Source organism: Callorhinchus milii, unplaced genomic scaffold, assembly GCF_018977255.1.
Source record: "Callorhinchus milii isolate IMCB2004 unplaced genomic scaffold, IMCB_Cmil_1.0 Scaffold16, whole genome shotgun sequence".
NCBI lineage: Eukaryota > Metazoa > Chordata > Chondrichthyes > Chimaeriformes > Callorhinchidae > Callorhinchus > Callorhinchus milii.
This window is the reverse complement of record NW_024704757.1, coordinates 5,062,959-5,087,506: the sequence shown is the minus strand read 5'-3', so window position 1 is coordinate 5,087,506 and position 24,548 is coordinate 5,062,959. Positions and strand designations below refer to the sequence as shown.

The 24,548-nt window shown below is 48.2% G+C and overlaps 1 protein-coding gene across 1 annotated transcript; it reads right to left on the bottom strand.

The window, feature by feature from the left end:
* Positions 1–3,449: 3,449 nt before the first annotated feature.
* LOC103185160 (C1q and TNF related 8) lies at positions 3,450–10,767 on the bottom strand. The gene is made up of 2 exons (XM_007903538.2): positions 10,662–10,767; positions 3,450–3,997 (listed from the first exon to the last, which is right to left on the bottom strand). Exons 1-2 carry the CDS (start codon positions 10,729–10,731, stop codon positions 3,450–3,452), a joined length of 618 nt encoding a protein of 205 aa, XP_007901729.2. The 5' UTR covers positions 10,732–10,767.
* Between the last annotated feature and the right edge of the window lie 13,781 nt (positions 10,768–24,548).

Sequence of the window (24,548 nt, the reverse complement as noted above, 5' to 3'; positions counted from 1 at the left end):
GGAAGGAGAGAAGGGAAGGATGGGGGGGAAGGAGGGGGGCAGGAGGGCTTGGGAAGGGGGGGGAATAGGGAGGGGGTGGGGGGAAAGGAGGGGGTGTCAGTTCTATTCTGGCATCTTGATCTAATTAAATTATAGGAAAGGATCTGATGTGATGCAAAAGATCTCCCCGAACGCCTCATTTACTGGCTCAGTAACCAAGACCACGTAGGCTGAGGCAGAGAAGGGTCAGACATCAACCGGGACGCAATGAAAGGCAAAGGACTTTGCTCATCATTACCTCAGGTCAAAAGGAATTTGTTAACAGTCTGCGCAGTGTTGAGCGTCTGGGACCGTATTAACGCAGATCCATCCAGGACCAGGGCTTGTCTTGTTTCAAGCAATTGGATACAGAATCGTAGGATTTTACAGCACAGAATGAGGCCATTCGGTCCGTCCTGCCTGGCCAACAATCCTCCCAATTTAACTCGAGTGGCTTTGGCGGAGACCAGTGTGGGACGAAACGCAGAGTTTAGGGTTGGCTGTGAGGGAGAACCCAGGACTATAGTAATAATAATCCTTTACATTTGACACAGTGCCTCATTACGTCTTCGAGACGTCTCAAAGCGCTTCACAGAATACACTGTAAAGTGAATTTACTGCGTACTTTGTGGGCGAAACGCGGCAGCCAATTGCGCACGGCAGCGTCCCCACAAACAGTCGTGGACTGAAGTGACCAATTTATTCTGCTCATTTCTTTTTGAAGGAATTATTAACCCCGGAAAAGCGATCCGCCAATCGACTAATAACCCGGTTCCTAAATAGAGGCGTGCGGGAACTTGCCCAACGTTTCGCCCGGCCGGGAACTGATCCCAGGTGAGTGCCCTAACCGCTGAGCCACAGGACTCCGCATCCTTGGGAAGTGGATTGATTGGCAGCGATACAGCCTCGGGCTTGGCTTGGTGGCTGCTGGTGGGATCTCCATTAATTCTAACTACCACCGCCCACCCCCCCCCACCCCCTGCTTCGTTCCCTTCCCTCCGAACAGGAGCCGCTGACGCCGATGGCTCCCGGTGTGGCCAACCTATCACTGCGTTGGCTCTTCAGCTCCGCGGCTTGTGACGGCAATGAAATGACCCGGGGTTCGCGCTGGGATTAGTTGTCTCCATGGAAACTGCGGCTCGCTAGATTGCTAGCCGCCCTGATAACACACACACTTTCTCAAGCGACAGCGTGGGTCTCGCTGCCGTCCTGCTGTCCAGCTGCTGACTCCACTGTCCCGCTGACACAGCTGAGCTGACCTCTTCCACGCTCCACCTCCCCCCACCTCCCCCCACCTCCCCTCCCTCCTCTCTGAACCCCTCGTACCCTGACAGACACCTGCCACGCTAATGCCCCATCTTCACGGCACGAGTTGCCACACGCACGCCCACACGCCTACACACACAAGGATGCACGCGCGCGCGCACGCACGCACGCACGCACGCGGATGCACACACGCGCACACTCTCACGCGCATGCACGCACACAGACGCAACACCTGTGCGCACGCACGCACGCACTTGCGCGCACGGCCGATGCCTGACGGGGGAGAGGCGAGAAGCGACCTTCACAGTCACGTTGTGCGAGGGGGGGTGCGGGGGGCGGGGGGGGGGGAACCCGAGCTGTGATTGCCTCAGACTTACACCTTTATAAGTTCTCTCTCTCTCTCTCTCTCTCTCACTCTCTCACACACTGCCCTGAGCTTAATTACATTCCAGCATCTCGTGCTTCCCCCGAGACGCTGAAGCTATTTATAGTAGCAGACGCTTTCCTGGCTCAGCAACGCAACTAACACCTCACCTGCAGAGCTCGTCAGTGACCCACCGCCATCGCCGATTCTTTTTTTAACCGTCGCTGGTTTTTTTTTTATTGAGTCAAAAAAAAACTTTCCGATTGCAGAGAGGCCAGAGGCGGGTGGGCTACGGAGGCAAAGATCGGTCAAGATTCTCGTAGGTCCCGAACTGGACAAAGTCGCGGTGTGGGGGAAGAAGGGTGTGGGGGTGCGGGTCTTGGAGCCGCAACCATTCTGACCCGAGAGACGAGACCGCTACCAACCGAGCCAAGTTAGAATAAAATCGGCAGCGCTCGGAGGGTTAATGTTTCCCGGGGACTTGTCGTTCAGTGGCCGAGACACGTACGGTTCTTTATCTCGTTCGTCTCGCTCCGCCCAACGGCAGGGAGATGGAGGAAGGCGTGAGTTTGGCAGCGGTAGGAGTTTGGAAAGTCCCGCCCGGTCTCATCGAAGCCCGCAGACCCAGGGCGGTGGGTGGAGGGAAACGGTTTAGGAGGGGGCTGCGCGAACCACCTACCCATCGTTTGGACGTGTTACTAATCTCGCCACGGACGCCGGGGCGTAACGTGCGCGGTCTCCAGTCAGGAATCAAATACTCTCGTCGCTCCCGACGCCGAATAGGGTAACACGGCGTGCGGAAGCCCGAGGCCGGGTAAAACGGACACACCAGAGCTGTCCTGTGCCGGTCGCTGAGTCACATAATTAACGCCTGGCATCGGAATGCGAAAGGCAACTTGTCGCGGACGGCCACTGAAACCACTGAGACCTTTCGGACTCGAAAGGCGAGAGGGCTACGGGCTGAGCCCAGGCGGATACCCTGGCTATATAACCTGCTGTTAGAGTAAAATCTACAGCGCTCGGAGGGCTAATTTACGGCCAGGACTTGCTCTTCAGTGGCCGAGACGCGTATTGTTTTTCTTTTAAATCATGATCGGAGTACACCAGTCGTCTCGCTGAGGGGGAAACCTCAACGCATTCAGTAACGTGCTCGGTCTCCTTTAACAGACCTGAAGCCAGCAGTGTGCCCCATTCCCCCCACCACCACTCCCCGCCACCACTCCTCCCCTCAACCCACCACATGCTTTATTATCATTAGACACAAAACTCCAGCTCGTCTTAGCCAGGAAGCCCGTTTTGCTGTAACATTTAAGGTGGAAAACTCGTAACCCTGTGCCATTATAACACTGCAGGTACACCACTGTGTCATTGCGTATCATATCGTGTCCCATTACAATATTGTGCGTATACCATTGTATATATTGTGCGTGTACCATTGTAACACTGTGTTACAATGTATTGTGCGTATACCTTTATAACGTGTGCATGTGTGCGCGTGCGTGTGTGCGCCACCGATCCTAAGGTAAGCCGGGTCTCACCAGACCAGCCGTGTGAGAGCAGACGGGGTTTGAGCTGTAAAAATCGCCGCAAGATTTTCTGCGGGTTACAATTTCAGACCAGGTCAGACCAGTGCAAGGCTACGCTGGGGGCAGAGCAGCAGGGCGGAACTTGTAACACCGAGAACGAAGAGGGGAGAGCAATAGAGAGAGAAAGAGAGAGAGAGTGGCAATGGCTGGATAGGGGAGGGAGAGAGGGAAAGAGGGAGGGAGGCAAGCCACTCGTTGGATGGTCAGCCGGTCGGTCAGTCGTCAGACGGCTTGAGCAAGTGGCCGTTGAAGGTGATGTAGACGTCCAGCTCGTCGCTGTAGATGGCGTTCTCCCGGCCCTGCCGGTACAGCTGCACCCAGACCTGGTCGCCTTCGGCCAAGTCCAGCATCACGCTCTGGCTCTGCATGATGCTGCGCTCGCTGGACTGGGCGTAGAGGATGACCATCGGCCTGTCGTTCCTCATCAGGTGCAGGTACGTCTCCATGAAGTTCCAGGTGTGAACGTTCAGGTCGAAGTAGTAGACGCCGGGCACGTGGCAGTGGAAGGTTCCGGTGAACATGTCGAAGTGCCCGTACAGGTTGACAAACTCTGTGTCGAAGATGAGCTGAGTGGGGGTCTCTCCGCTGTGGACCCCTTTCCTCCGGCCCACCGAGAACGCCGCATACTGATGTTTACAGTTGTGTCCGGCCGCCCCTGCCTTCCCCTTGCTCCCCTTGGCTCCCTGGGGGCCAACGGACCCCCGGGGACCTTCCTTGCCCGTTCGACCCGGGATTCCCCCCTCGCCGTTCTCGCCCTTCGAACCTGCAGGCGGGCACACAGCACAGCACAGTGCAACAGACGATCGGACAACTCGAGGTCAACCAACAAAGCAAAGGAGAATAGGCTTGGCTCATGGGTTGTGGTTCGGTAAATCCTCTCTGTATCTGACACCACAACGGCTCTCAATGTGCTTCAGGAGTACTTGCTGTTGACTGAGTGGAGTGACCGAGCATTTTGTTGGCAACTCAGCACCTAACTTGCACAGCCCAATATCCCACAAACAGCCAACGCGTGGACAATTTATCCGGTTGGGCAGGACATTGGGGGGAGGGACCCCCTTTCTCTTATAGAATATTACCCCAACGCACTCAGGGGGGGTCCCCAAGCCTCGGCTCTTGCTAACCTGCGCCTAATACTCTCCAGGATTAGGTGACCAGGGAGAGAGCATTCCATTCCGACTATCTATCTCTGGGGTTTCCACGTGTAGTTGGGATACATTGGAATTCTCAGTCTGGTTTGGATGCTCTGAAGCAACGGTGATGGGTTTGATGAGTGGGGGGGGGGGGCGAGATGTGGGGAGTTAGAGAGTGGGGGTTAGAGAGTGGGGGGAGAGTAGGGTGTGTGTGGGGGGAGAGTAGGGTGTGTGTGGGGGGGAGAGTAGGGTGTGTGTGGGGGGGAGAGTAGGGTGTGTGTGGGGGGAGAGTAGGGTGTGTGTGGGGGGAGAGTAGGGTGTGTGTGGGGGGGAGAGTAGGGTGTGTGTGGGGGGGAGAGTAGGGTGTGTGTGGGGGGAGAGTAGGGTGTGTGTGGGGGGAGAGTAGGGTGTGTGTGGGGGGAGAGTAGGGTGTGTGGGGGGAGAGTAGGGTGTGGGGGGGGAGAGTAGGGTGTGGGGGGGAGAGTAGGGTGTGGGGGGGAGGGGGGGGGGGGAGAGTAGGGTGTGGGGGGGGAGAGTAGGGTGTGGGGGGGGGAGTAGGGTGGGGGGGAGAGTAGGGTGGGGGGGAGAGTAGGGTGGGGGGGGAGAGTAGGGTGGGGGGGGAGAGTAGGGTGTGGGGGGGGAGAATAGGGTGTGGGGGGAGAGTAGGGTGGGGGGGGGAGAGTAGGGTGGGGGGGGGAGTAGGGTGGGGGGGGAGAGTAGGGTGTGGGGGGGGAGAATAGGGTGGGGGGGGGAGAGTAGGGTGGGGGGGAGAGTAGGGTGTGGGGGGGGGAGAATAGGGTGTGGGGGGAGAGTAGGGTGTGGGGGGGAGAGTAGGGTGTGGGGGGAGAGTAGGGTGTGGGCGGGAGAGTAGGGTGTGGGGGGGGAGAGTAGGGTGTGGGGGGGAGAGTAGGGTGGGGGGGGGAGAGTAGGGTGGGGGGGGGAGAGTAGGGTGGGGGGGGGGAGAGTAGGGTGGGGGGGGGGAGAGTAGGGTGGGGGTTAGTTTCCCAGTGGAGTGCACGGATTTGGGGAATGGAACATTAAAAGCCAAATAACTAGAGAGGATTTGCTGTTCGTCTCGTGATGAGCGCCCAAACACTGTGCTCAGATCGGGCGGAAAGCGATGAAGCCTCTTTGTCTGACGCATTTAACACCCACCCACGGCATCTCAAAGGGAAGGAATTACTGTCAAATGTTGTCTTCCCAGCACCACAGTACGTTCCAGACACAGCCATAAAGTCAATTTATCTGCAGGATAGCTGCCCGAGAAAGCAAATACAAAAAAAAAATCCCCTTTTCTTTTCAACTAGTGATCTCCTAACAGCCATTTGAACAGAGAGACAGGAGCTTATTATCCAAAGGGTGGTATTCAACCCCTTCCACCTACCCACCCACCCACCCACCCACCCACGGCGCTCTGTCAGTCAGTCCGTCAGTCAGTCAGTCTGAATTGTGAGCTGAAAGTCCCAATCCCAGCCTGGAAGCCCTCAACCTTCTGACCCGGAGGCGAGGGAGTGAGCCTGACCAGTTGTCGGCAAAGCAAAACAGAACGAGAGTTCAACGCTCGTTTCAGCCATGTTTTCTATTCATCTTCCCCACCCCCCGCCCTCCTCCAGCAGCGAGAGATGAACGCAGTCATTTTTGAAAGAGTTTTGTTCTGCGGACAGTCGGTTGGTCGGTCGGACACCAGTGCGTTATACCTTTCCTGCGTCGCCACACGCACTTGAAGCAGTGGGAGGTGGGCGGACCTGCATGGAGCACCAGGGCTCCTTGTGATTATAGAGTAACCGCACTCATCAACGTTCACATTCTCGGTCTCAGACAGCGACCTTCAACCCATTGTTCCTTGCCCATTTCTCCCTGACGTCTTTCATCTCCTCCTCAAAGCCCTTTGAGGCTGTCTCTCTCTCTCTCCCTCTCATGCCAAAAAAAAAAACAATTTCAGGCAAAAAACAGCGCTTAAGCAGAACCCCCACTCATTTCTGTATGTCTGGGGTCGAAGATACAATACCCCAAAATACTCCTTTACATTCACACAGCGGTGAAGATGGGGAAAAGGGGGAGGATGCCGATTTCCAGGAACATCTTCGAGTGTCTCCAATCCTTCGGCAGATTTCCTCCCCCTGCACGACAGCCCCTCGCACCCTCCTTGTCTGTTCCTTGGATTGGAAATGATTCAAACAAGTTGTTACGCGAGAGCCTGGCATTCATTAAAACAAGCTGTTTGCCGCTCAGGGAGTGTCTGTGTTAACGACCCCTGGTTATTGCGGATATTTCAGGGCTGATCGGGCCCTCATGGACTAAGATAACACTCCAATACATTGCTGGGGGGAGAGGGTGGGAGAGCACTGTGTTATCTGAGGCGCTGTCCTTTGGATGAGATGTTAAACCAAGGTCCTGTCTGCCTGTCAGGAGGACCTTAGAGAACGCATGGCTCTACTCATAAAGTGAAAGGAGTTTCTCTCTCCTGATGTCCTGGCTGACAATACCGCCCCCCCCAACCCCCCAAATAAAATTGATCAGTTACTTCATGGCTGTTTGCGGGACGTCGCTGTGCGCAAATTGGCTGCCGCGTTCGCCTATGGAATACACAGTCACTGCACTTTACAGTATATCCTGTGGAGCGCTTTGAGACATTGTAGATAAAACGGAGGGGGAATTACTCCCCCCCCCCCCATCAAAAACAAAACCAACAATAGTCAGTGACGGAGAGGGAAGCCGAGAATTCGCCGCGAGTGAGTGAGTTCAAATGGGTCAGAGGGAAAGAAACATCACAGGAAAGGTGAGGGCTGGGCAGCCAGTGTATGAACACCAGCGGGTGGTACCGTGCTCAATACTACAGACGTCAGAGAGCTGGCGCTGGCTCAAACAGTAACCTGCAGGCGTCTCCGTGGCCCGAATAGAATCATTCGTGAAAATGGGTCACTCACGGGGCAGGTGAAAGGAGCTCTACACAAATGTGAGTTGTTGTTGTTGTTGCAGTTAAGGTTACTGAAGCCCACATTGATATATGCCAACACTTCCAGGGGAGGAGAGCAGTAAACCAGATTTATACATCAAAGCACAGCTCCCCTGTCGAATTTGTTCAGCTCGTTGATTGGAAGCACAGCTAAAGAATGTGTCTGAGAGTATTTGCCTTGTGTTGGTGCCAGTAACAGACTGCTTTGTGGGACATTGTTGCAGGCAAAACTGGCTGTCGCGTTCATCTACAAAATACACTTTACAGTAAAATCCCGCGAAGTGATTTGACTCGCCTCGACTTAGGAAGTTGCTCTATCAAATGCAAAGTTCACGGTTACCTTTTGCATTCAAACAGATGAATGTTGTCGTTTTTGTTGTTGTTGTTGTTGTTGTTAGCTATGCTACAGTGAAGTCCTGTAGCTTAGTGGTTCTCGCACTCACCTCACAAGTGAGAGGACCTGGGTTCAATTCACAGGCAGGGCGAAACCTCAGGCAAGTGTCCTTACTCTACGCGCCTGTTTACCTACCATTAAGTAGGAACCCGGATGTTAGTCGACTGGTGGATCGCTTTTCCAGAGGTAATAAACCCTTAACAAAATATATATATAATAAAATTTGGTCACTCAATCCATGACTGTTTATGGGACATGCTGTGCGCAATTGGCTGCTACGTTTTGCCCACAAAATATACAGTCAATTCACTTTACATTGTATCCCGCGAAGCGCTTTGAGACGTTTCAACGATGTGATAAAGGTGCTGTATCAAATGCAAGGATTATTATTATTATTATTATCTTTAAAATCCACAGGCCTCAGTTTGAGTGACTAACCCAAAGGACAGTGACTCCAACAATCTATAGGGAGCATCAGCCTGGACTGTGAATTCAAAGTCACGACGTGCAGGTTTGAACTCACAAGGTTCTGCTGCAAACCGTGCATTCAACACACGAGTAAACAAATGACATAAGAATCTTGTTAACATTCACGTCAGGGCTGGGAGGGAATCACAGCGTTCGGGAGCCCACCTAGAAACAGTAGATGCAGATGCTGAATAAACTCTCATTTCTTTAATCTCAGCACACTGTAATTTCAGCGAGGATATAATGTGTTTGTGAATTCATCCGTTCGAATGCAGAACCTTTTCAATCTCCCTGCTCTCAATCTGTCGCTCTCTCTCTATCTTTCTCTCGCTCTTACTCATTCATGACAGCATAAAGAGTTTCTTCCCCGAATAAGAATTGTGAATTTCACTGATAACACTGCCTGGTTGACGTATAAATGCATTATCCCAACCGTGTGCACTCTTTAACACTCAGTATCATCAACACATATTATTACCATTCCCAACCCAATGACAACATGACACTCAGTCTAATGGAATCTAATCACTGTTACTTAGGGGATGTGTTTGCTTTTGACAACTTTGAGGTCGTAATGTCACCACAGGCATCATTCCCTGTGTGCGAGTGATGTCCAATAATACCTCAGGATCTGGACGTTGGCCTTTATTTTTACTTAAAAAGATATTAAAACAATAATAATGATCCTTGCAGTTGATACAGCGCCTTATCATGTCCTCGGGCGTCTTAAAGTACTTCACAGAATTTGATTGCAAAGTGTTTTTGTAGGGGAACCCAGCAGGCAATTTGTGCCCAATGAAGTATCTGCAAACAGCCATGAAGTGAATGATCCGAGTTTGTTTTGGAAATTGTTTGCCAGGAAACCGTAAGAGAGAGACCATCTCTTTTTCCAACGGGGAGCTTTAAGTCTTCCCCGGATCATGGAACTACTGCAAAGTGAAACTTTCTCTGCTCTGCAAATAGACCTTGCCAGAGGCTTCCAGACAGCCTCCTTGAACAGCCATCGCTTTCAATTAGTCCTATAGTGTACTCGCCTCGCAAACGAGAGGACCCGGGTTGAATTCAGACGAAACCTTAGGCAAGTTTCCTTACTCCACACTCCCCTGGTTACCCAACAGTAAGCAGGAACCTGGTTGTTAGTCGATTGACAAATCGCTTTCCAGGGGTAATAATCCCCACTTGACAGTATATTCTGTGAAGCGCTTTGAGGCGTCTTAACGCCATCATAAGGCGCTGTATCAAAAGCAAGGACTATTATTATTAATTATCATTATTATCGATCATGACCCCAGCAACCTCCCCACCCCGCAGAGCTGGTCCGTGTAAACTAACTGTGGAGGGAGCCTGCGATGTGAATTATCAACTCGATGCTGCGTGTGAAAAAAAAACCTGTAGTAATTCACTCGCTGACTATTCTAGCGGTCTTGTAAATATTTTAAGCACTTTTAAATGGAACATTATTCCTCAGAGACTTTAGTACCAGGTTCATTAAACTTGAGGAGCCTAATGGAGCAGTTTAGCATAGGAATCGATCTCAAGAGAGGGACCAGGAGATGGAAAGGCTCCTTCGACCCATTTAGTATTAGTTTGGCTCGGTTGGCTTGCGCTCTCACCTCCGAGTCAGAAAGTTGTGTGTTCCACCCCCACGTCGGGGTTTTTAAACCTACATAGCTAATTCTCCAACACAGTGTGTGTGGTATGTGTGGGTGTGTGGCGCGGGTGTGGGTGTGTGTGTGTGTGTGTGTGTGTGTGTGTGTGTGGGGGAGGGGTGGGGGGGGATGCTGTCTTTCGAATGAGATGTCAAGCCGTTTTTGCCCTATTCATGTTAGTATTAAAGATCCCTCACCTCTCCTTCCTGCGCTCCGGGACACTGCCCTGTGTGAAGGGCACTATATAACTGCAAGTTGTTGTTGTTGCTAGCTCCCTGTTGCCCGGGCAAAGAAATACTTTCTGGTGCCCATTCCTGAGCCTAAGAATAGGGCACGATTGCAGGCTAACCAGAGACAAGTGAACGTCAACCGTGAACGTCCTGGGACTTCATGTGAACTGATGCTCTGAGACAGCTTTACCCAACAGAAACTTAATAACAATCCTTGCATTTGATACAGCGCCTTATCGCGTCGTTGAGACGTCTCAAAGCGCTTCACAGGATATACTGTAAAGTGAATTGACTGTATTTTGTGGGCGAAACGCGGCAGCCAATTGCGCACAGCAGCGTCCCCACAAACAGTCGTGGATTGAAGTGACCGATTTTTTTTTTTGAGGGATTATTACCCTCGGAAAACGATCCGCCAATCGACTAACAACCGGGTTCCTACTCACTACTGGGTAAACAGAGGCGTGTGGAGTGAGCAAACATTCCCGCCTGTGAATCGAGCCTGAGTCCTCTCGCTTGCGAGGCGAGCGCGGTAACCACTACGCTACAAGACTCTGTACATGTGGGGAGAGAGAGAGAGAGAGATCTCCGAGCTCTTACCTTTCAGGATGGTGATGTCTATGTTGGGTTTAATCTGCGGCAAGGAGTATGTTGGGTGGTCGCTGGCCATGCGGTGGCTGGGTGGGATACTGTACAGAGATCCCAGTTTCTCCGAAGGGCCACAGCAACGGACACACAACGGTCCCATTTTAAAGGGAATTCTTTTGGATGAGCAAACTGCGTCCAGCAAGGAGAGCAACAGGAGCAGCGCTGGCGAACTCATGATCAGACCTGTAAATGATAGTAATAATAATAATTATTATTGTCTAATCGCTGCTCGTAGCTTCAATCCCTCAAATCAGCCTCGGAAGTTGGCTCGTTCATGAAGACCACGGGAATCCGGCTCGTAAGTTAAGACTGAACTAAAACTTCAATTAATTTAGTATTATTTACGATCGTAAATTATAATAATAATAATCCTTGCATTTGATATAATCCCCTCCTCGCCGGTCTCCCATCCACTACCATCCATAAAATCCAACTCATTCAGAACTCTGCTGCCCGCATTCTCACCCGCACGAAACTCTGCTCCCCAATCACCCCAGTCCTTGCCAGACTGCACTGGCTGCCTGTCCCAGAGAGGGTCGATTTCAGGATCCTCACCCTCGTGTTCAAGTCCCTGCACTCCTCTGCACCCCCCGACCTCTCTGACCTCCTCTCTCCTCAGCACAGTACACGTTGCCTTCATTTTGCCTCCGGGTCTGGCCTCCTCCTCGTCCCCCGAGTCCTCCGCTCCACCCTCGGCGGCCGTGCCTTCAGCCACTATGCCTCGAGGCTCTGGAACTGCCTCCCTCACTCCCTTCGTCTCGCTCCCTCCCTTCCCATTTTCAGGTCTCTGCTGAAGACCTTTCTTTTCGACTGCGCCTTTGGTCACCATCCCCCTCCCGTCCCCCTGGCTCGGTCCCGGGATCCTAAACTGTAAAGCACTCTGAGACACTGTCCGGTGTGGAGGGCGCTATAAAAATCCAAATTGTTGTTGTTGATATAGTGCTTTGAGACGTTATTCAGACTCTTCACAGGATATATATGGTAAAGTGGAGTGACTGTGTATTTTGTGGGCGAAACGTGGCAGCCAATTGCGCACAGCAGCGTCCCACAAACAGCCATGGAGTGAACAACCAATTTTATTTGGGGGAATTGTCGGCCAGGACACTGGGAGAGAGAAACTCCCTTTTCTTTGCAAATTGTGCCGTGGGATCTTAAACTTCTACCTGAACGGGCAAACGGGAACCTCATTTTAAATTCTCATCCGAAGGACAGCATCTCAGACATCCCGACAGCATTGCCCTGGAGCGTCAGCTTTGAGTGTGAGCTCAAAGTCCTGATGTGATGAAAGGAACAAATGGAAACGTTGGCGGGCGCGCGGGGAGAGGCGGGCTGTCTGTAATATCTTTCTGACTTCTGTGATCACAAGAAGAGCATTTCCTCTTGGCCTCGGGGGGTCCCACTGTGCACACAGTGAGATGCGAAGCACTCCCGGGCTCCTGCTCGCATCTCTGTGAAAGTCAAATAAAAACACCGAGCCTGAGACTAGTCAACTGTGGAGAGATTTTCCTACATCAAAAAACAAGCGAGCAATCATAATACAACCCTTTAGGAACCATCAGTGATTCGCAATAAGTACACAATCTGATACTCCCTCCAGCAACCCCCCCCCCCCCCCGACCCATCCCTGAAGTAGGCTTTCAAAATGGTATTTTATTCAAATCTGCTTTATGTCTCTTTATTTTTGATTGCCAGCAGTTTGCTAAACATCCTTCAGTTCTTCTCTAGGTCTCACTTGCTCACTCTTATTTCTATTAGGTTTCATCTATCTATCTCTGTCTCTCCCTCTCTCCTTTTTTTTCTCTGCTAAACTGACCCAGTCTGTTTCAACAGGCTGTCGTATTATTGATCTGTCTGCGCTCGATCTCTGCCCTTCCCCAGTCTAAACTCTCTTGGCCAGCATCAATCTGCAATGGATTTTTTTCTCTCTCTCCTATTTCAGCAGCAACTTTTCACTCAACAGCATCCCGAGATGCAGACAACCCTCCAAATAGCGACCTTTATAAACTTCTCAACCCTCCAATTCATCATAGACGCAAAGAGATGTTGCTCACAACTCTACTAAACTTCTCTTCAAATAAGCCATGAGCACCACATCTATTTAACCCCCTCCCCAAAGTCTTGGTTGAAAGTTTCTTCAGATACAGTATATAGAGCACATTATATCAGCACTACACCCCATATGACTAATAATAATCCTTGCGTTTGATATAGCGAAACATCTCAAAGCACTTCACAGAATATACTGTATATTTTCTGGGCAAAACTCTACAGTGCAGTTTGTAGTAATACAGTTTGTAACATTGCACCATAGTCAGACTGTAACACAGTCAGACTGTAATGCTGTAATATTACAAAATGGCAACACTGCAATGCTGTGCATGATGCAATGATTTGCACTTGTATTGGAATTTCAGCAGCATGCGATCTCTCCGTCAGCCCCATTCTATCCATAAAAAGTGACGCATAATAATCACATCTGACAGTAATTAAAAATCATATAAATGAGCGCCACCAAAGTCCAGCAGATGAATAATTTATTGACTCGGTAACGTCCACAGTTATTCACTTTACAAGGGAGAAAGAGACATACTTTACCAGACAAACTGCAAAATTAATGTTTTCAATAATAAAGCCACAGCACTGGTTAATAACTTCAACCTTCCCTTTGGAATGAAGCCAGTGACATTTAATAATACTTTTCGAATAACATTATTCATTATAACATTATACGCCCCCAAAATTGAGTATATATATTTCACTTTCCAACATCAAATTGGAATTTAATGCGGAGAAATTCCACCCAGGTCTACGATTTCACTCTATTTATGAAGCATTTTAGTGTCCCGAATTCTTAAATAGAGCTTTCATTTTCAAGCCGGTTTTCTGTACGTTTATTTGTGGAGTCCGCAGGAAACTGCCTTCTAAGTTAAGACTGAATTCAACAATGTATTGAATTCAACAAACCTGGACACTTGAAAATCCCGCATAAATGGAGCAAATCTAGACTCGGGTGGAATTCCTCCCCCATTGCAGGTTAACATAACTTTATATTTGAACAACATTTATTGTCAGTTACTATCAGCAGTCAGTCGCTTAATTCCAGTCATCATTAGACCCTGCCAGACCTTCCACTTTGAAATAAGGTTGAGACGATGATAATAATAATCCTTGCATTTGATATAGCGCTTTTCACGTCTTCTCGACGTCCCAAAGCGCTTCACAGAACATACTGTAAAGTGAATTGACTGTATATTTGTGGGCGAGACACGGCAGCAAATTGCGGACAGCAGTGTCCCACAAACAGTCGTAGATTGAAAATGACCAATTTATTATTGTTTTTGGTTTTGGAGGGATTATTATTAGGCTCTGTGTGGAGTAAGGAAACTTGCCCAAGGTTTCGCCCTCTGCCTGGAATTGAACTCAGGTCTCTCGCTTGCAAAGCGAGTGCTCTAACCACTGAGCTACAGGACTCCACAATTGAGATATTGAGATATTGAGATTCGGAGTTTGAATAAGATGGTGTAATTGAATAGCCGAGGTGCAGGAGGTGCCAGGTTACTTGGGGCTTCTGGCGGTTGTGTTCTTTGTGAATGGTTCATCAAAGCAACTCAACACTACCTTCAGTTCTTTGAGCTCACAGTCTAGGCTGACCCTCCAATATATAGTGCTAGTGCTTCAGATGAGACTTTAACCCAAAGTCCCGTCTGGCTGTTTAGGTGGATGTTAAAGATCCCAGTGCCTTGGGACGTCCTCCTGACGTGAAAGGCGGTTTACAAATGTCATTTTGTAATTCTGCATTGTATGTTCACTGTTTGGAACAAGTAGGGATTTCTTCCTGGTCTCTTGGCTGACAATCCCACCAGATAAAATTGGTCATTCGCTTCTCATCGCAGTTTGTGGGCCTCTGCTGCGTACAAATTGGCTGCCGCATTCGGCTGCAAAATACACAGTTACTCCACTTTATGGTAAATCCTGCGGAGTGCTTTGAAACATTTCGGGGATGTGATAAGGGGCTGTATCAAATGCAAGGATTATTACAGCTCTGCATTGTGTTCATGATCAACCCTCACATCAGTTCCCAATCATGTCTAGAAAAACAGGACAAGTTTCTCCAAAGCCTCTCCAAAATCAACAACAACAACAACAAGATTCCATTTATAAAGCGCCTTTCACGTCAGGAGGACGTCCCAGGGTTAGGTGGACCACGCAGGAAAAAAAGCACGAGGAGCTCGTACGTTGCAGGTTGCGTTGACCAACAATGTACATCAAGGACCAGCCCATCCATTCACACAGTCACTTAAAAGCCTGCTTACCTGCAGTCGTTTTGGTGAATAGAATCTCGGTCCGGTATTATAGACGAGTTGCCTTGTACACAGTGAGCACCTCCGCCATACACTGCCCACCAGGCATTAGAGAGAGGCTCGGGAACCACAATTCACTTCTGTGGAAGTTAGCGTCAACCCGTGAGTCTCTTCTCTGAATCGGAGCTGCTAGTTTTGGCTCAGAGCAACTTTGCTGCCTTTAGATTTCGTTGTAGACGCACTGTTCTGCAGTGCTCTCACAGCTCCTCCATAACCAGGCATTGTTCAAGATCCAACAGGGAAATCAAAACAGACTGGAATAAAAAATCAGCCCTTGGGCCAAACAAGAGAAGAATGTGGTTAAAAAAAAACAGCTGGCAGTGATTTTAGGGTTGGAAATAGCAACAGCTGGTTGGATTAAAGGGGAAAGGGAAAGAGCAGGGAAATGGGATTGGAGCAATGAGCTCCAGTGGGGGAAACTGACACCACTATGGACTGGATGGGAATAGAGCAGTGGAATGAGATTAAGAGAGCTTCGGTGGGCAGCCAGCACCAACACGGGAACTATAACAACCAAGTTGCATTAGTATGGAGCCTTTCAAGCAGAGAGGACATCTCCAAGTGACTTGTGAGGCCAATAAGGAGGGGCGAGGTGGCCAAAAGATGTCAAGGCTGATATTGAAGATGGGGAGAAGGGGACAAAGCAGAGAGGTTCCAGAGAGTAGGTGCAGAATGGCTGAAGCTCATCCACTGACAGTGGGGTGGAATAGGACCGCTGGGAGGAGGGACGTAAATCGCGTTGGTGTTTGCTGAGTGGCGAGGGCATTATGCTCACAGGAGGTTGCAGAGGTAAGCTGAGAAAAGAGAAACTCCCTTCTCTTTTCAAGCAAACAAAGAAATGAGCAAAATTATATTTGCATAGTCTGGAGGACGTCCCAAGGCCCTGGACAATTAGTGTTTCCGGGGCGGGGGGTGTGTCCCGAGCTGGGGGTCAGGATCGGGGAGGATGGAGGGCATGGGGGAAGGAGGGTGATTAAAGGCACGGTCAAAGAGTAGGGTCTTGAGACAGGTCTTGAAGGAGGCAAGGGAGGGCGCAAGACAGAGGGACTGTGGGATGGGTTAGCGACAACGCAGTGCTCTATCCACCACTGCAGTGGAGCATCAGCCTGGACTATATGAGTTCAAAGCACTAGTGTTGGATGGTTTATACCCACAACCTTTTGACTCAAGAGGCGAGAGCGTTGCCAACTGAGCCAAGACAACATACAAATAAAAGAACAGCGAAAAGATTAGGCAGGACATTGACAGGTGGGCAAAATATATTATTGCTTTAATAACAATGCTGAGCGATGAATTAGAACAAGTAAAATATTAGCAAGTGAATTGGCGAGTGAGTAATGGACCATCTGGGGCAAGGTTGATTTATTTGGAGACAGTTTATTCTGACAAGCCCCTTGGAGATGAATGAAATTTAGCAGGTCGTTCTTACTCTTTTCTATTAATTCTGCAATGCAGGTTCCACACATATTAGATTTTGAGAGAGAAAAAAGATATATATGGATACGTTCACCCCAAAAAATGGAAAGAAAATTCAGCATCCTTTCAAACTCTCAGGTCTCCTACCCTGTTGGGTGCCTGCCGATTATTCTGGTGGGACCAATCACTCAACGATCCTCTGAGACTGGGACAATCTAAGTATGTGCTTCTAAAACGGCATTAATAATAATAATAATAATCCTTGCTTTTGATATCGTGCCATTTCATGTCATCGAGATGTCTCAAAGTCCTTCACACACACATATTATATCACAGGATATACAGTACTGTAAAATGATTCTGCTATCTTGCTGTTGAAAATCGAAGTTGGTCCATTTCATTGTGTTTCTTAACGGTTTTCCTTGTTGAGCAATCTCGGTCATGTAAATAGGGGATTCTTTCCAGTATTCGGAAGAGGAAATGAAATACTTGCTACTGTCTGTGCTAAACATGGACGAAATACTTCATGGCATGTGTCCTAATTTAAAGAAATACTTCCTGGTGCCTGTGATAAATGTAGAGAAATACTTCCAGGTTTCCGTACTAAATGTAAAAATGTACCTTTTGGTTTGCATGCTAACTTAAAGGTGTCCATTCTAAACATAAATACTTGTCTCATCTGAGTGGAATACTTCCTGGTTTCTGTTTTAAACTTAAAGAAATACTTCCTGGTCTCCATGCTACACATGTCCTTCACAGGCTAAAAGTGTGTGCATGCTTCAAGCTCAAACCGAGTGGGTGAAAGCTCAAATCCACGGAGAGTTGCCCAGAAATAGCGGCACACTTAAGATGAGCAAAATGATCTTTTAATCTTAAGAACATAAGAGAGTGCGAAACAAGGAAAAGTAGTGTAGCTGCATCAAGCCATGAGAAATTCTCCGGGGCTCACTTATTCTGGGAAAAACTTGTAAAACCTATACCCCTGGAAGAACCACCGAAAAACTTCCAGACTTGTTTCCCTACAAAACTCGCTTCACATCGGTGCTCTGTTCAGGATGATGTTCCAAGGTTCATGCAAATAAACAACTGTATATATCAGCATCCGATCACCTTCTGTCTGTGCCGAATGGCCTTGCTTCTCTGGCCAGCTAACGACTGAGCTCCACTTGAAAAGCTTTTAATTGATATAAACTTAAACTGGTAGTCTATTACATATTATTGAATACTGTGCGTGTGTGTTTGGTGGAGGGGTGAACGGAAAGGGGGGAATATCCTTCCAAATTCAGGTCAAACTTTGAACGCTGGTTCCTGTGGATCCATGAAGAAGAAGAAAAATTCTTGCATTTGATATAGCACCATATCACGTCGTTAAAACATCTTGAAGCTCCTTTGCAGGATATTTACTGTGAGACACAGTGTCTGTTTTGCCAGCGAATGTCACTTCAGCGCAAAGTCAACTCCTTTATGAGAAACAGGAGAGAAAATGAGAGCATAAAAGACCAAAAATTTTTTTTATATAACAGCAGTAATATTTCCATACAGGAAAGGGCATCATTTTATAATACTGGTCGCAAATCGGTTGCTGTGTTCACCCACAAAATATTTGTTCGTCTACAAAACACAGCCACTTTATACTAAATCTTGTGAAGTGCCTTGAGATGTCTCGATGATGTGATAAACCACTGGATCAAATGTAAAGATTATTATTATTATAATATTATTTTTTGACAGGTCAAGTATTGGGGCACTGATCCGTTTGGTTAATATCTTCCGATGAGGCTGACAGCTGTTTCATGTGTTTATTACACGAAAGGGGGAAGTGAAACCAGGACGGTGTGTAATATGAGCTGTGTGGATTATCATGACTTTGACTCAATGACCTGAAACAGATACTGAACTGATCAACCCCGATGGAGCCCAACAACAATGCAGGCCTCGCGTCATGATCGTTCGTGGAACTTTGCATGTTTTACACTAAACGGTAGGAGCTGGGGTGTCCATCTGCTGATCTCTGGTTTGGTGGAGGAAAAAATAAAGACTTTGCAGATTTCGCTCTGTTCCCAGCGCTAAATGGGATGTGAAATCAAAGTCAGAACAAGAGGAGACATGTGCAGGGGCTGAGGACAGAAACCAGGAAGTATTTTTTTTAAGCTCTGGACAGACACCAGGAAGTATTTGCTTAAGATCAGGGCAGACGCCAGGAAGTACTTCTTCAAGCGTAGGACAGAAACTAGGAAGCATTTCCTTAAGATTCGGGCTGACACCAGGAAATTGCTGCTGTTGTTGCAGGTCTAAGCGACCTTAAAATAATAATTTTAAAAAATTGACAAGCGTTGCAAAACACTTCACAAGAGATTCTTTTTCTGGGGTGGAGGGGACCAGACAATTTGCTGCAGCTACAAAGCCAATGACCAATTCACGTGGATCAGATTGTCGGACAGGAGAAAACCCTCTTCTCCTTTCCTTTAGCGCCGCGAGATCATTAACATCTACCTGAACACGTACAGATAGGGGATATCTCAAGGACGACATCATCCGATAAAGTAGCGCTCCTCCCTCACTCCCTCCACCACCCCGCGCACCTGCCCCCAACACTGTCCTCAAGAGCTCTGGGAAGCTACCCTGAACGAGGGGCGCGATCTAAATGCAAGTTGTTGTCGAAGCTTGAGTCTAGACGGGGAGTTTAAAGCCCACGTGCATTCCGTGCGTGAGTTCATCAAGTTACAGATGAAAAGCATATGGAATCTCATTAGCTCAAGCCCTGGCCTGTGACCAGGTTGGGGTTTTCCACAACAGGATCATCACTTGCAAAGGAGGCAATAGCACGGCTGACAGCTATTTGGCAGATCCATTCTCTTAATAACATGTCTTGTAAACTGGCCAGCCTGTGGGAGCACTTCGACCGAATATTTAACACATGTTTAATATTTTTTTCACAGCCGAAGACCATCTGCTTGGTTTGCTGTACGTTAAAAAGTAATTCTCACATTTGATAGATAGGAACTGGAGAAGGCCATTCAGCCCCTTCAGCCCGTCCCGCAATTCTATTAGATCATGGCTGATCTGTACCTCAACCTGCATTTATATGGCGTCCTTCATGCTAACCCACTACCTCGACTCCAAATATATATATGTGTACATCGCCCACACATAGACAGTCAATTCACTTTACGGTATATTCTGTGAAGTGCTTTGAGACATCTCAACGACGTGATAAGGTGCTATATCAAATGCAAGGATTATTATTATTATATTATATATATATACAATAAAAAACAATAATAAATTGGTCACTTCAATCCATGACTGTTTGTGGGACGCTGCTGTGCGTAATTGGCTGTCGCATTTCGCTCACAAATATACAGTCACTTCACAGTCTATTCTGTGAAGCGCTTTGAGACGTCTAGAAGACGTGAAAAGCGCTATATCAAATGCAAGGACTGTTATTATTATTATATCTATATATATCTATATGGTGCCGAGAATTCGCCCCAGCCTTAGCCTCTTAAAATTTGAGATGGTACAGACTTGTGGAAAATCCTCAAACTCGGTTTTATTGACGGAAACCGCTTTTCGGTTTCAAGAGCTGAGTGGGGGAAAAAAAGCGCCTTCCAAATTACGACTGGATTTTACAAAAAGACTGCAATTCTGCGGCATCTTAAATTTATAATAATAATAATAATCTTTGCATTTAATATAATGCCCAGTACAGCAGAGCCACAGTCCCTCGTGCCCTCCTTTCCACCCTAAGTGGTCGCGCTTTCAGCTACTTCCCCCCCGAAATTCTGGAATGCTCTTCCTCTATCCCTTTCCCCCTCACCCCCTCCTTCCCCCTCGCCCCCTCCTTCCCCATCTTCAGGTCCTGCTTGAAGACCTTCCTCTTAGACCGTGTCTAGTCACAACCCCCTCTGTCTTACTTCGCCACTGTTGGGCGCTCTGGGACGCTACGCTGCATGAGGTATAGATGCAAGTGGTTGCTGTTGTTGCTTATCAAGTTGTCCAGACGTCTCAAGGTTTTACTGTCAAGTGGAATTACTGAACCACAACTTTCATCTGGTGTCTATCCTTCTATCTGATTGAAATATACATCTCTGGGAGTTAATGAATGGGAAAGAAAATGAAGAGGAAGCTAAATAACGATCAACTTGACTTTGTTACAGCCATCGTGTCTCTTCTATGCAGGCAGAGGAGCGTGGCGCTGGTCGAAACTTAGAGGTCAGGGTTTTAATGGTCAAATCGACACCCTTTCAAGGGGAAGCTGAGTTATTAGTAAGGCCTGGATGTACGCAGCCTCTTAAGATCGGCAGATAAGCAGCAAACATCATGAACCTGGCTCACCCGAGTGAGCTTTGAGTCGGGAATTCTCTTGGAGATCAGCGCCAGATTAAAGACCGCTCTGCTAGATTGAAGACTTTTAATTAAACCAGCTTTAAATTTGCAGGAGAGTGCGCGTGTGTGTGAGGTTGGGGGGCAGGGCGGGGGACAGTGGCGGGGAAGGAAACGGCGAGAAGGTGCCATGATACCGGGAGAAACTCCCGTCCCTTTTCGAATGGGATCTTTAATGTCCACCTGAACAGGCAGACAGGACCTCGGTTTAACATCTCATCCAAAGGACGGCACCTCCATCAATGCAGTCCCCACCCCCCCCCCCCCCCCCACCACAGCGCTGTGCTAGAGTGCCAGTTTAGACTGTGTGAGTCCAAGTCCCAACACGGGGCTTGAATCCACAACCTTCTGACTCGGAAGGCGAGAGTGCTGCCGACTGCACTGGATTTACATTCAATGTTCCATTTTTTTCCTCCCTCGAACAGCATCAACCTGGTGCTGTTCGCAACTCAGCCACACTCCGCTCTGACAGCTTTTACCTTTCAATTAAGAGATAGATTGACGCCAAATTAATTCAATTGTGTTTTTTTTAGCTCCGAATGCCATTTTTCCTTTTATTTACATGAACGATAGTTTGGGGATTTCGGCTGCCGCAGTTTTTTTTGTGTGGTCCCCTTTGAACGATATTAAATGAATGAACATTTAATCTCTGCCAGCGTCCTAGAATGCTGCTGTCAAACTCGAATGCTCTGTCTCGAATTAATACCCGTGTGTTGTTACTCACATCAACATTAGCGTCATTATCTGATTGGAGGCTCAGAGGCTGTCAATCGGAGACATACGTGTTCGCTGGGTGTACCAAACACGAGGATTATAAAAAGCATTTAAAATAATAATCTAAAAATAATAATTCGATAACAGCGCCTTTCATGATCATTATAATAATAATTCTTGCATTTAATGCTGGACCTTATCACGTCGCCGACATGTCTCAAAGCGCTTCACAGAATATACTGTAAAGTGAATTTTGTGGGCGAAACTCGGCAGCCCATTGCGCACAGCAACATCCCACAAACAGTCGTGGATTCGGTGACCACATTTTCTTTGAGGGAATATTATAATAATAATCCTTGCATTTGATATAGCGCTTTTCACGTCGGGAGGACGTCCCAAAGCGCTTCACAGAACATACTGTAAAGTGAATTGACTGTATATTTGTGGGCAAACGCGGCAGCCAATTGCACACAGCAATGTCCCACAAACAGTCGTGGATTCAGTGACCACATTTTCTTTGAGGCAATATTATCCACTGGAATGTGAACTGCTGATTGACTAACAACCGGGTTCCTACTTACCGCGAGGTAAACAGAGGCGTGTGGAATAAGGAAACTTACCTAAGGTTTTGCCCTGGCTCTGAATCGAACCTGCTCTCGCTTGCGAGGCAAGCACTCTAACCACTACGCTATGGGACTTCATGTCAGGACGTCTCAACGAGTGTTGGGCACCGGTTGATGAGATCCAAGGCTTGGGTGGGGTTGGGGGGGGTGAGAAGGACCATATAGAGTGTGCGTTGGACAGGGGAGTGCGGGGGTAACCGCTGGAGTTTCTGACGAAGAAAGAAATCACCAGTGTTCAACCGGTAATCGTGTACTTACAGTGGTGCGTTCGACTGAAAAGAAAATCAATAATTCCCAACGGAGAGTTGACCAAACCCACTCCAGTATGGTTGTGGACCACTTGGGTGATTTGATGTTATAAGAAGCAATGCAAGTCAGAACCACCATCAATCTAAGGCAACGGCAACCAAACAGGTACCCGGTGGCTTGGCTTCTAAGTGAAAGGGAGGCAAGTCAGATTAACTTCACCTGCAGCACTGTGTGGAAACAAATCTTCTTCCGAGACAGTTTAAGCCAACTGCCAACAACCAATACTCGGACAAATCAATCAAACTGATTCCATTAAAATCCACTTTAGATGCCGGGCAATTTGATTTATGGTCTTATTACCTTTATCGTTTGTGTGTGTGTGTGTGTGTGCGTGTAAGAAAAGGAAAGTCTTAGAGATTATCTGCCGAGCTTTGGGGCACGTGCAGTGGTAACTGCGCTTAACACAGTTGAGCCCTTATGTCACTTGCTGCGATTGCAATGATTGGAGCCTTCTACCTCGGTGTGTGTGTGTTTTAATAGATGAGAGAGAGAGACAGACAGACAGACAGAGAGAGAGAGAGAGAGAGAGAACAAAGGAGCAAATAAACATTCAGAATTCCACCTCACGTCCCGGCAAACGCAGTTGCATTTTGCGTGCAAACCAGTCCTGAAGGCTCCCAACTATCATCTGGTCTTGCCCTGTGAGGCCATTGCATTTGTGTCAATGGCGGCTTGTGGGACGTGTTTTGCCCACAAAATACGCAGTCAATCCACCTTTACAGTATATCCTGGGAAGCACTTTGAGACGTCTCAACGACTCGATAAGGCGCTATGTCAAATGCAAGGATTATTATTATTATTATAATTTATGATCGCGTGGAGTTTCACTTCAGTCTTAACTTACGGGCTGGATTTCTGCAGCGTTGGTGGATGAGGGTGAGTTGAGGGATTGAAGCTACGAGCAGCGAATAGACAAGCTTCTGCCATGAGAGAAGACGACTTAGAGGGAAACCTCATAGAGCTGTATAAAATTATCAAATAGGATTGAAAACATAAGCCCAGAACAATACTGGCGGATGCACCAAGACAGCAGAACAAGAGGACATGGGTTTCCAGTTGCAAAAAGTAGATTCAGGGTAGACACCAGGAAGTTCTTCTTTGCCCAGGTAATTAATTAACAACTGGAACGTGGTTGCCAGGGGGGGTGGTTGAGGCCAGGATACCGGGGTTCATTCACAAAGCAGCTTGGCGCTATGATGGGGTGGGGGGAATGGTAAGCGGGTGTTCTGGAAGGACCTGATCGGATGGGTCGAAGGGCCCTTTTCATCCGAAGCGGTGTCGTGATCTTGTGAGCAAATCTCCCACAAAACACACAGTCACGACACTTTGCGGTATACTCTGTGAAGTGCTTTGAGACGTCTCGATGACGTGATGAGGCTCTGCATCAACTGCAAGGGGTAGTAATAGTATCTCTCCCTTCACGTCTCGGCAACCTTATCCAAAACCTAAAGGGCAAGCGAGGTTCGACTGCTGATGGCTTTGTGATGTTTGGCTATGGAACTATTATCTTACGGCCTTCGATTATCACTGATGTGGAAAATAATGGGGTTTAAAGACACGCTGAACATTGCAAGGCTCGAGGCATCTCTGACACCCGCTGACCTGCCAGCCCAGACGTGTGGTGATGGGCAGCAATCAGAGCGCTCACACGCACACAAAACAGGGCAGTTGAGCCCATGTGAAAGGCAAAGCAAGTCAAAAGCATTTTAAGTGAGTATAGCTGCAAACTGCTGTGGTTGAAATTGTTCCAACGCATTGGCCGTTTCTGGGGGATAGTAATAATAATGAATAGCAATAATCTGTGGGATAATAATGATCAATAATAATAATCTTTGGGATAATAATTAATAATAATAATCCTTGCGTTTGACTGGGCGTCTTATCGCACGGTCAAGACGTCTCAAAGCGCCTCACAGAATGTATTTGTAAAGCGGAGTGACTTTGAGGGCGTGTTTTACGGGCCAAACGTGGCAGCCGATTGCGCGCACAGTAGCGCGGTGGGGCGTTGCCGTGGGGTTTGAAGGAGAACG

Excerpts from the sequence above, each read along its gene's own strand:
- LOC103185160 (XM_007903538.2), bottom strand. The coding sequence starts at position 10,731 with ATGGCCAGCGACCACCCAACATACTCCTTGCCGCAGATTAAACCCAAC. Across the intron at positions 3,998-10,661 it reads AGACATCACCATCCTGAAAG|GTTCGAAGGGCGAGAACGGC; the intron begins GTAAGAGCTCGG and ends GCCCGCCTGCAG.